The sequence below is a fragment of the Coregonus lavaretus genome (assembly GCF_964263955.1).
Source record: "Coregonus lavaretus genome assembly, contig: HAP1_SCAFFOLD_288, whole genome shotgun sequence".
Classification (NCBI taxonomy): domain Eukaryota; kingdom Metazoa; phylum Chordata; class Actinopteri; order Salmoniformes; family Salmonidae; genus Coregonus; species Coregonus lavaretus.
In genome coordinates, this window is record NW_028165217.1 from 213,120 (window position 1) to 226,194 (window position 13,075).

The 13,075-nt window shown below is 46.9% G+C and overlaps 1 protein-coding gene across 1 annotated transcript; it reads left to right on the top strand.

The window, feature by feature from the left end:
* Positions 1 to 2,194: 2,194 nt before the first annotated feature.
* On the top strand, positions 2,195 to 12,597 carry LOC311116134 (methylthioribose-1-phosphate isomerase). The gene is made up of 6 exons (XM_084191263.1): positions 2,195 to 2,502; positions 6,628 to 6,851; positions 7,021 to 7,190; positions 7,600 to 7,776; positions 8,209 to 8,433; positions 9,051 to 12,597. Exons 1-6 carry the CDS (start codon positions 2,371 to 2,373, stop codon positions 9,182 to 9,184), a joined length of 1,062 nt encoding a protein of 353 aa, XP_084047389.1. The 5' UTR covers positions 2,195 to 2,370; the 3' UTR covers positions 9,185 to 12,597.
* Positions 12,598 to 13,075: the final 478 nt, after the last annotated feature.

A 13,075-nucleotide genomic window follows, 5' to 3' on the forward strand; every position in this document is an offset into this window, starting at 1 on the left:
CCCTTGTGAGACCATATGCTGGTGCGATTGGCCCTGGGTTCCTCCTAATGCAAGACAATGCTAGACCTCATGTGGCTGGAGTGTGTCAGCAGTTCCTGCAAGAGGAAGGCATTGATGCTATGGACTGGCTCGCCCGTTCCCCAGACCTGAATCCAATTGAGCACATCTGGGACATCATGTCTCGCTCCATCCACCAACGCCACGTTGCACCACAGACTGTCCAGGAGTTGGCGGATGCTTTAGTCCAGGTCTGGGAGGAGATCCCTCAGGAGACCATCCGCCACCTCATCAGGAGCATGCCCAGGCGTTGTTGGGAGGTCATACAGGCACGTGGAGGCCACACACACTACTGAGCCTCATTTTGACTTGTTTTAAGGACATTACATCAAAGTTGAATCAGCCTGTAGTGTGGTTTTCCACTTTAATTTTGAGGGTGACTCCAAATCCAGACCTCCATGGGTTGATACATTTGATTTCCATTGATAATTTTTGTGTGATTTTGTTGTCAGCACATTCAACCATGTAAAGAAAAAAATATTTAATAAGATTATTTCATTCATTCAGATCTAGGATGTGTTGTTTAAGTGTTCCCTTTGTTTTTTTGAACAGTGTATATATATAGCTCAGTATACAGCTAGTCAAGTCTCTATAGTGTATTCTATAGACTCTATAGTCTACTCTAGCAGTCTATAGCTGCAGAGAGGTCTATAGCTGCAGAGGACTAGAGTACAGTCTATAGCTGCAGAGGACTATAGTACAGTCTATAGCTGCAGAGGACTAGAGTACAGTCTATAGCTGCAGAGGACTAGAGTACAGTCTATAGCTGCAGAGGACTAGAGTACAGTCTATAGCTGCAGAGTGGACTATAGTACAGTCTATAGCTGCAGAGGACTATAGTACAGTCTATAGCTGCAGAGGACTAGAGTACAGTCTATAGCTGCAGAGGACTATAGTACAGTCTATAGCTGCAGAGAGGTCTATAGCTGCAGAGGACTAGAGTACAGTCTATAGCTGCAGAGGACTATAGTACAGTCTATAGCTGCAGAGGACTAGAGTACAGTCTATAGCTGCAGAGGACTAGAGTACAGTCTATAGCTGCAGAGGACTAGAGTACAGTCTATAGCTGCAGAGTGGACTATAGTACAGTCTATAGCTGCAGAGGACTATAGTACAGTCTATAGCTCCAGAGAGGACTATAGTACAGTCTATAGCTGCAGAGGACTATAGTACAGTCTATAGCTGCAGAGGACTAGAGTACAGTATATAGCTGCAGAGGACTGGAGTACCGTCTATAGCTGCAGAGGACTAGAGTACCGTCTATAGCTGCAGAGGACTAGAGTACAGTCTATAGCTGCAGAGGATTAGAGTACAGTCTATAGCTGCAGAGGACTATAGTACCGTCTATAGCTGCAGAGGACTAGAGTACAGTCTATAGCTGCAGAGGACTGGAGTACCGTCTATAGCTGCAGAGGACTAGAGTACAGTCTATAGCTGCAGAGGACTAGAGTACAGTCTATAGCTGCAGAGGACTAGAGTACAGTCTATAGCTGCAGAGGACTAGAGTACAGTCTATAGCTGCAGAGGACTATAGTACCGTCTATAGCTGCAGAGGACTAGAGTACAGTCTATAGCTGCAGAGGACTAGAGTACAGTCTATAGCTGCAGAGGACTAGAGTACAGTCTATAGCTGCAGAGGACTATAGTACAGTATATAGCTGCAGAGGACTATAGTACAGTCTATACAGAGGACTATAGTACAGTCTATGCAGAGAGGACTATAGTACAGTCTATGCAGAGAGGACTAGTACAGTCTATAGCTGCAGAGAGGACTATAGTACAGTCTATACAGAGGTCTATAGTGTTGTATATAGCTTAGACTCAGTATAGAGCTAGTCTAGTCTGTGTAGGGCTATAGCTGCAGAGAGAGGACTATAGAGTGTAGACAATGGCTTCAGTATGTGTTCCTTAGTTCTCCCTAAACCCCGAGAGGAGAGGAGGCCGCAGCCTGCTCCATTGTTGAAGGGGAGGAATGAGCAACGGCTCAACTCCTGTTATGCTAATACGATTTATCTGAACGCTACAATTCTACAAACAAAAGGCGGGCAGAGAGAAGACCTGTCACCGATGAAAAAGAGCGCGCGAGAGGTGGGCGTAGACAGAGCTCCGAAAGGCAGGGTCGGTTTCCTGCCGGGGTAAGCACGTGGTTCCGTATGTGTGTCAGTCGGAGGTTTTCTGAGCTCCCCCTCTCTCTTTCCCACAGCCAGCTAACATTCTTTTTCCAGCACTTTTATCCTCTACCAACCCACAACGATTCGAAACGGCAACCGGGAGTAGTGTGTTGTGCCATCCGATCCATCTCGTTCGCGGGTCATGACGCTCGAGGCGATCCGTTACCGGGCCGGATCTCTGCAGATTCTTAACCAGCTGCTCCTACCGCATGAGACTGTGTTCGACGAGGTCCGCACGGTGCAGGACGGCTATGAAGCGATCAAGTCCATGAAGGCAAGAAATATCACTCTCTCCGTCTTCTACCCCTCACGTTTCCTTTCCACGCTCACTCCGTGTCATCTCCCCGTGTGTGTGTTGGTCTAGCATAGTTAGCAGTGTTTCCACCATAGCGTGTAGCTATGTTGACTGCGGGTGTCTTTGTGTCAAACAGGGTCGATCTTTTGTGTGAGCTGTGCACCCTGCTCTCCGTTCTGTCACATAGCATGTATGTACGGCTGCATGAACGGTGTGCATGGGCAAAGGTCTTGTGGCCTGTGATAGGCTATTTGTTGAAGTCCATGGCCTGTGTGTTTTGACCGGCCCTGCTATTTCCACCGATTGCTATCGTCCGCAGCGCCGTATTGCATGGAATACCGGCCCGGGTGTGGACGGTCGGGGCTGGCTCACACACACACAGTGTGACACTCGTTCGTTTTCATCAGCCACCGGCCCGGTTTGGCTATTTAACGTGATCCTAAACGACAAAAGGATCCTATTATTTATTTAACGTTAACACCGACAAAACCACCGTGAACGGTATCCGCACCCACCCATGAAAACGCCCCTTGCTCTTGCTCTCACGGTAAAGATTGTCTATGCATTATTAATGACCGATTCCCGGGGTTTTGTTCGCGCCTGCAGTCGTTGTTCTGCCGCTTGTTGTTTGGCGACGGCTTTTATCACGAGTGGCTCTGATGGGGAGATGTGTTTTGTTGATCTGTCAAATAGACTGCTTCTCTTTCTTTATATTCGTCATAATAAACCTCCTTCCATTGATACAGACACCCTCTCTATCTCTCTCTTTCTGTCTTTCTCTCTCTCCTCTTTACTCCCACACTCACACACACTGTGAGATACTCTCCATCTGAGCATCAGTCCAACTTCAGACCTGTGACAGAATGTCCCTTAAACAGTATGATGATGTCATGGTGATAGTAATAGTAGTCTCTCTGTGTCCCTGGGGATGGATGGATGGATGATACCTAGCTAACGCTGATCTCACACACACTGGTGACGTCATACACCACCTCACTGTCCTGCTGTGTGTTTAAATATATATTTGAGATTCTTCAAATAGCTGCCCTTTGCATTGATGACAGCTGTGCACACTCTTGGCATTCTCTCAACCAGCTTCATGAGGTAGTCACCTGGAATGCATTTCAATTAACAGGTGTGCCTTCTTAAAACTTAATTTGTCGAATTTATTTCCTTCTTAATGTTTGAGCCAATCAGTTGTGTTGTGACAAGGTAGGGGGGGTATACAGAAGATAGCCCTATTTGGTAGAAGACCAAGTCCATATTATGGCAAGAACAGCTCAAATAAGCAAAGAGAAATGACAGTCCATCATTACTTTAAGACATGAATGTCAGTCAATACGGAACATTTCAAGAACTTTGAAAGTTTCTTCAAGTGCAGTCGCAAAAACCATCAAGCGCTATGATGAAACTGCTTACATTTACATTTACGTCATTTAGCAGACGCTCTTATCCAGAGCGACTTACAATATTTATTTTTTTGGGTGGGGTAAGGGGGGGTAGAAGGATTACTTTATCCTATCCCAGGTATTCCTTAAAGAGGTGCGGTTTCAAGTGTCTCCGGAAGGTGGTGAGTGACTCCGCTGTCCTGGCGTCGTGGCACACCTGTTAATTGAAATGCATTCCAGGTGACTACCTCATGAAGCTGCTTCTCAAGAGGACCGCCACAGTAATGGAAGACCCAGAGTTACCTCTGCTGCAGAGGATAAGTTCATTAGTTACCAGCCTCAGAAATTGCAGCCCAAATAAGTGCTTCACAGAGTTCAAGTCAGACACATCTCAACATCAACTGTTCAGAGGGGACTGTGTGAATCAGGCCTTCATGGTCGATTTGCTGCAAAGAAACCACTACTAAAGGACACCAATAATAAGAAGAGACCTGCTTGTGCCAAGAAACACGAGCAATGGACTTTAGACCTGTGGAAATGTGTCCTTTGGTCTGGAGTCCAAATTGGAGATTTTTGGTTCCAACCGCCGTGTCTTTGTGAGACACGGTGTGGGTGAACGGATGATCTCTGCATGTGTAGTTCCCACCGTAAAGCATGGAGGAGGAGGTGTTATGGTGTGGGGTCTTAACCAGCAAGGCTACCACAGCATTCTGCAGCGATACGCCATCCCATCTGGTTTGGGCTTAGTGGGACTATCATTTGTTTTTCAACAGGACAATGACCCAACACACCTCCAGGCTGTGTAAGGGCTATTTTACCAAGAAGGAGAGTGATGGAGTGCTGCATCAGATGACCTGGCCTCCACAATCCCCCGACCTCAACCCAATTGAGATGGTTTGGGATGAGTCGGACCGCAGAGTGAAGGAAAACAGCCAACAAGTGCTCAGCATATGTGGGAACTCCTTCAAGACTGTTGGAAAATCATTCCAGGTGAAGCTGGTTGAGAGAATGCCAAGAGTGTGCAAAGCTGTCATCAAGGCAAAAGGTGGCTATTTGAAGAATCTCAAAAATATTTAGATTTGTTTAACACTTTTTTGGCTACTACATGATTCCATATGTGTTATTTCATCGTTTTATGAAAATAGTAAAAAATAAAGAAAAACCCTTGAATGAGTAGGTGTGTCCAAACTTTTGACTGGTAGTGTGTGTGTGTGTGTGTGTGTGTGTGTGTGTGTGTGTGTGTGTGTGTATATGTATATATGACCAAACACACATCACAACAAGAGAGACCACTACATAAAGAGAGACCTAAGACGACAACACAGCAAGGTAGCAACCCAACACGACAACAACATGGTAGCAAACACACCATGGCTGTAGCACAACATGGTAGCAGCACAAGACATGGTACAAACATTATTGGGCACAGACAACAGCACAAAGGGCAAGAAGGTAGAGACTATCCCCTGCTTTGTGTGTGTCTGCATATAGTCATGTCAGGTATCGCCTCATACGGTCATGTCAGGTATCGCCTCATACAGTCATGTCAGGTATCGCCTCATACAGTCATGTCAGGTATCGCCTCATACAGTCATGTCAGGTATCGCCTCATACAGTCATAGTCAGGTATCGCCTCATACAGTCATGTCAGGTATCGCCTCATACAGTCATGTCAGGTATCGCCTCATACAGTCATAGTCAGGTATCGCCTCATACAGTCATGTCAGGTGTCGCCTCATACAGTCATAGTCAGGTATCGCCTCATACAGTCATGTCAGGTATCGCCTCATACAGTCATAGTCAGGTATCGCCTCATACAGTCATGTCAGGTATCGCCTCATACAGTCATAGTCAGGTATCGCCTCATACAGTCATAGTCAGGTATCGCCTCATACAGTCATGTCAGGTATCGCCTCATACAGTCATGTCAGGTATCGCCTCATACAGTCATGTCAGGTATCGCCTCATACAGTCATGTCAGGTATCGCCTCATACAGTCATGTCAGGTATCGCCTCATACAGTCATGTCAGGTATCGCCTCATACAGTCATGTCAGGTATCGCCTCATCCAGGACAGCGGAGTCACTGACCACCTTCCGGAGACACTTGAAACCCTACCTCTTTAAGGAATACCTGGGATAGTATAAAAGTAATCCTTCTACCCACAAAATATATAAAATAATAATAATAAAAATAATAATAAACTAAAACAAAACAAAATGGTAAAGTGGTTATATCCCACTGGCTATCATCAGGTGACTGCACCAATTAGTAAGTGGCTCTGGATAAGAGCGTCTGCTAAATGACGTAAATGTAAATGTGATACTTAGTAGTTTCAGTCATCCATCTACCTGCAACTGCAAGACGACGTCTTCTGGACAGGAGAGAGTTGTAGAGGAGGGACAGGGTCCCAACAGGACGAGGAGAGGCAGGTGGAGACTGGTGTATGATAAAGACCAATGAGAGAGTTGTAGAGGAGGGACAGGTGGAGACTGGTGTATGATAAAGACCAATGAGAGAGTTGTAGAGGAGGGACAGGTGGAGACTGGTGTATGATAAAGACCAATGAGAGAGTTTGATAGACACACAGGTCCTCCTCCTATGGTTTACCTGGAGGATCACAAGAAATGTTCAAAGGCTGAATTCCAACATTATGTCTGGTTCCCTCTCCCTCCCTCCCTCCATTCCCTCTCCATCCTTCCCTCTCTCCCTCCAGGTGCGGGGGGCTCCTGCAATTGCCATCGTAGGTTGTCTGAGCCTGGCAGTGGAGCTGCGCGCGGGCGCCGGGGGCAACGACCCCGTGACCTTCATCCGGGAATCTCTGTGTCACCTGACCTCTGCAAGACCCACGGCCGTCAACATGGGCCGGGCCGCCCGAGAACTGATGGAGTTTGCCGAGAACGAGAGCATGGAGAAAAACCCAGAACAACTCACAGAGAGGTACGGATGTAGGGAGAGAGAGATGTAGGGAAGGATGGGGGGGGGGTGGAGGAAAAACCCAGAACAACTCAGTGGTAAAAGGGAAGATGATAGTGAAAGATAACTGCTTTGTGACAGACACACACATCATCCAATAACTCCCTCTCCTCTCATCCCGCTCGTCCTGCAGTGTGATTGGCTGGATCGAGGAGATGCTGGAGCGTGATGTCAATGACAACAAGAAGATCGGTAACTACGGAGCTCAACACATCCTGTCTGGTGTTCCCCGAGACTCTGTCACCATCCTAACACACTGCAACACCGGCTCACTGGCCACTGCAGGATACGGCACCGCCCTGGGTAAGAGAGAGAGAGAGAGAGAGAGAGAGAAAGAGAGTGTGTATGTCTCCATGCTCTGGTAGACTGAAGCGTATGTATTGTACAGAGACCAGGCCCTATAACCAGTGTGTGTGTGTGTGTGTCTCCAGGTGTAGTGCGATCCCTCCATACTCTGGGTAGACTGAAGCGTATGTATTGTACAGAGACCAGGCCCTATAACCAGTGTGTGTGTGTGTGTGTGTCTCCAGGTGTGGTGCGTTCTCTCCATACTCTAGGTAGACTGAAGCGTATGTATTGTACAGAGACCAGGCCCTATAACCAGTGTGTGTGTCTCCAGGTGTGGTGCGTTCCCTCCATACTCTGGGTAGACTGAAGCGTATGTATTGTACAGAGACCAGGCCCTATAACCAGTGTGTGTGTGTGTCTCCAGGTGTGGTGCGTTCCCTCCATACTCTGGGTAGACTGAAGCGTATGTATTGTACAGAGACCAGGCCCTATAACCAAGGGGCCAGACTGACAGCCTATGAGGCCGTGGCTGAAGGGTTCCCTGCTACTCTCATCACAGACAGCATGGCTGCACTCACCATGAGAGAGAAGAGCATCACAGGTATACACAGACTCGGTCTGCCTGTCTTCTGTCTGCCTGTCTTCTGTCTGCCTGTCTTCTGTCTGCCTGTCTTCTGTCTGTCTGTCTGCCTGTCTTCTGTCTGTCTTCTGCCTGTCGTCTGTCTGCCTGTCTTCTGTCTGTCTGTCTGCCTGTCTTCTGTCTGTCTGTCTGCCTGTCTTCTGTCTGCATGTCTGTCTGTCTGTCTGTCTGTCTTCTGTCTGCCTGCCTGCCTGTCTGTCTTCCTCTCTTCTGTCTGTCCTTCCTCCTCCAATAACTGTGGTCTGGTTTGCTGTTCTATCCATCTCTTATCACTATACTGTTATTCTCTCTCTCTCTCTCTCTCTCTCTCTCTCTCTCTCTCTCTCTCTCTCTCTCTCTCTCTCTCTCTCTCTCTCTCTCTCTCTCCCCCTCTCTCCCCCCCCCCTCTCTCAGCTGTGGTCGTCGGGGCCGACAGGGTGGTTGCTAACGGCGACACGGCCAACAAAATCGGCACGTACCAGCTGGCCATTGCCGCAAAGCACCATGGGATCCCGTTCTACGTGGCGGCGCCCAGCACGTCATGTGACCTGAGTCTGGAGAGTGGCCGGCACATTGTCATCGAGGAGCGCCCCGCCGAGGAACTCACCAGCATCAACGGAGTACCCATTGCTGCCCCGGGTACGAGTGTGTGTGTGTGTGGGGGGGGGGGGGGGGGTGGCAGAGAGAGAGAGAGTGGCAGAGACAGACAGTGGCCGAGAGAGAGAGAGAGAGAGAGACAGTGGCAGAGAGAGACAGTGGCAGAGAGAGAGAGAGACAGACAGTGGCAGAGAGAGACAGACAGTGGCAGGCAGGCATATATTGATAAAGATACTAATAGAGCTGGGGAGCGTGATAGAGATATAACAGTATAGTCCCTGGTAGATCCAGACAGAGGGAACAGTGTAGTGTATTCTCTGGAGTATGTACCAGAGCTGATTGACTTGTGACACGTCTCTCTAATTATACAACTAGAGGAGAAGAGGAGCTCTGTGACATCACAGTAATTATATTCTACTCTTCTTTAATAGACCCACTGTTCCCTGGGGTGATCCTGCTCGCTTTCCTTTTCCCTCCCTCTCCCTTTACCCCCTCACTCTACAATTCTTTACCTTCCCTTCTTTATCCTCTCCCCCTAACCCCCCTCCCCCTAATTTATCTTGCTCTCTGTCCCTTCCCCCATCTCTCTCCCTCTCTATACCCCCCCCCCCTCTCTCGTCTCCCCGTTCCCCCCGATCTCTCGCTCTCCTCCTCTCAAGGTATTGATGTGTGGAACCCGGCGTTTGACGTGACCCCCCACCAGCTGATAACGGGGGGCATCATCACAGAGCTGGGGGTGTTTCTGCCCTCGGAGCTGCAGGCAGCACTCACCGGCCGTCTCACTGCCCTGTAGACGGCGCTATCACCACCCGCTGGCCGCCGAGCGCTACTGCACCTTATTATTCCTGCTCTCACTCTCTCATATGACTTATACGTCCTCACACACACAGATGAGGTGGAAGTCAGTTTTGTTACATTCACATACACACACACACAGTCAGTGTTACACAAACATACACACTCACGCGTTTTACGGTCTCACACACACATTATGCAGTAACTCAGACACATGCACACCTACAATCCCCGACTCCTGTCCCTCCCTCTCTCTCTCCTCTCTCTGGTCTCTCCTGTGTTCATCTCTTGTCCAGTGATCTATATCCCTGTCGCTGTGTGAAGCTCTTGCGCTCCTTCTCTCTCTCCCTCCTACAAAAATGGCTTCCGCAGTGACAATCAAGGCTCAGCTTCACTCCGCCCTTAAGTCAGACCAGTAACAGTGATTGGTTAATAAGTAGCGTGACTAAAATTCTGGTCTCTGTTTGAAAAACAAAACCTGTTCAACCAGGAAGAGAACATTAGCCTGTGTTTTCTTTCCCTTACAGGGTTCTTACTAGTGAACCCATTTGTCTATTAAAAGCTTTTTGAACACTTTGTGGTTCTTAAAGGGAGATTTCGATGCTGCTGCGGGACTTGTAAATAAATATGATCACCACTAGTAGTGTACAGTCGTGGTCAAAAGTTTTGAGAATGACACAAGTATTGGTCTTAACAAAGTTCGCTGCTTCAGTGTTATGAGATATTTTTGTCAGATGTTACTATGGTATACTGAAGTATAATTACAAGCATTCCATAAGTGTCAAAGGTTTTTATTGACAATTACATTAAGTGTATGCAAAGTGTCAATATTTGCAGTGTTGACCCTTCTTTTTCAAGAGCTCTGCAATCCGCCCTGGCATGCTGTCAATTAACTTCTGGGCCACATCCTGACTGATGGTAGCCCATTCTTGCATAATCAATGCTTGGAGTTTTCAGAATTTGTGGGTTTTTGTTTGTCCACCCGCCTCTTGAGGATCGACCATAAATTCTCAATGATATTAAGGTCTGGGGAGTTTCCTGGCCGTGGACCCAAAATGTCGATGTTTTGTTCCCCGAGCCACTTAGTTATCACTTTTGCCTTATGGCAAGGTGCTCCATCATGCTGGAAAAGGCATTGTTCGTCACCAAACTGTTCTTGGATGGTTGGGAGAAGTTGCTCTCGGAGGATGTGTTGGTACCATTCTTTATTCATGGCTGTGTTCTTAGGCAAAATTGTGAGAGAGCCCACTCCCTTGGCTGAGAAGCAACCCCATACATGAATGGTCTCAGGATGCTTTACTGTTGGCATGACACAGGACTGATGGTAGCGCTCACCTTGTCTTCTCCGGACAAGGTGTTTTCCAGATGCCCCAAACAATCGGAAAGGGGATTCATCAGAGAAAATGACTTTACCCCAGTCCTCAGCAGTCCAATCCCTGTACCTTTTGCAGAATATCAGTCTGTCCCTGATGGTTTTCCTGGAGAGAAGTGGCTTCTTTGCTGCCCTTCTTGACACCAGGCCATCCTCCAAAAGTCTTCGCCTCACTGCGCGTGCAGATGCACTCACACCTGCCTGCTGCCATTGCTGAGCAAGCTCTGCACTGGTGGTGCCCCGATCCCGCAGCTGAATCAACTTTAGGAGACGGTCCTGACGCCTTCTTCACAACAATTGAACCTCTCTCCTTGAAGTTCTTGATGATCCGATAAATGGTTGATTTAGGTGCAATCTTACTAGCAGCAATATCCTTGCCTGTGAAGCCCTTTTTGTGCAAAGCAATGATGACGGCACATGTTTCCTTGCAGGTAACCATGGTTAACAGAGGAAGAACAATGATTTCAAGCACCACCCTCCTTTTAAAGCTTCCATTCTGTTATTCTAACTCAATCAACATGACAGAGTGATCTCCAGCCTTGTCCTCGTCAACACTCTCACCTGTGTTAACGAGAGAATCACTGACATGATGGCAGCTAGTCCTTTTGTGGCAGGGCTGAAATGCAGTGGAAATGTTTTTGGGGGATTAAGTTCATTTTCATGGCACAGAGGGACTTTGCAATTCATCTGATCACTCTTCATGACATTCTGGAGTATATGCAAATTGCCAACTTCAAAACTGAGGCAGCAGACTTTGTGAAAATTAGTATTTGTGTCATTCTCAAAACTTTTGACCACAACTGTACATATGTACAGAACTAACTGATCCCCTTTAGAAGAACTGGTCAAAACAAAATCCTAATCAAATTCAGGTAGAGTTCTCCAAACATTGTTTGGAAGGACAATTTAACAATTATACTCAATCAAAAAAATGTATATTAACATGTAGTTTTCTCTGTAAAAGCTTTTTATAGAAATGTGAGTTTAAGAAAATTGATAGCCTATGATGACACTTGACTGCTGAAAATACATTGGATGAGTCCCAAATAGCACCCTATTCCCTATATAGTGCACTACGTTTGACTAGTGCCCATAGGCTCTAGCTAAAAGTAGTGCACTATATTTGGAATAGGGTGCCATTTGGGACATGCCCACTATCAGGCAGAAGTCGTTTAATACCAGTCAGAAAGTTATTCATCTTGCTGAAGCAATTGAAATTAGAACTATTAAAATCAAAACAATAAAATCAAGTTGATATTACATTATCTAGAGCAAACCTCCCTAGTCAGCTGACGCGTATAACTTGTGGTTACCTCCCTATACCTCACATAATGTCTGTACCTTGCTGTTCCAATCAGTACCATATCGTCCCCTGCTCTAAGGGTTATAAAACCTCTCCTCAGACGTTTCACAATTCTGTTGTAGCCCTGAACTAGCTCACCTGGTTAACCTAGTCGAGGCCTTGGTGATTAGTTGACAAGTTGAATCAAGTGTGCTAGCTGTGGAATAGCTGCAATACATGGAACTGGGTCCCTGAGGAGAGGTTTAAAAACCATGGTCCTACTCTACCATATCAAACGCCACCCCACTACACAGATTACACAGAAACACAATATAAACACTGAACACCAATCTCCATGTTATTAGGCCTGGCCAACAAAAGCAAGCAAAAGAGAACCTTTTTTTAATTTTTTTTTTCTCTTGGTCGAGATGGAAGTCTCGGCTTTAAACAATGATTGAACGGAATCTGGAATGGTGATGTTTGTTCTAAAGATTGTATCTCTATGTTGTACTGAATGTCACAGGGGCCTGCGCTGCTCACTGCCTTACACTACCAGCACCACCGCTCACACCCACGACACGACAGGCCCGCATCCCAAATGGACCCCTGTTACCGATGTAGTGCACTGCCTTTGACCAGCGCTTTGGTCAAAAGTAGTGCACTACATAGGGAATAATAGGTTGTCATTCCGGACGGCCCGAGGACAGCAGGCTAACAGGGGCGAACGTAGCCCTCCAACCCCATCTTAACCCCCCCCCCCCCCAAAAAAAAAAAAATACAAGAGGAGGTCCGAAAGTTGTCTTGCTAACCAAGCGTTTTCATCATTGGCTTTGATACTCTGATTGGTTAGAGATTATCCAATTGCTGATGACTTCGTTTTTTACAACACCCTTCATTTTGATGTCACCACAAAATACTTCAAAGATGGCAGGCTCAGACTGAAGTATGTAGTGAACATAGAGCAGTTGAAAAATGTACAGTAGTTTGAGTTGTCAGGCAAGTCTGAAAGCTCAAAGGTGAAATACACCCCCGCATCCACTACTCTATTATCCCATCCATCCCTCATTGAAAAACCTCCTCTGATTTCTAAACACACCACACCTCCTCGCCCCTTGGAGCGTTTCTGGTTCACACGAGGCATTCTTATCTAGAACATTCCTGTCAAAAAATAATACATTATTTTGAAATGTAGAATCCATAATGTCATAACTGTTCCACATTTCTAGAATCGCAGT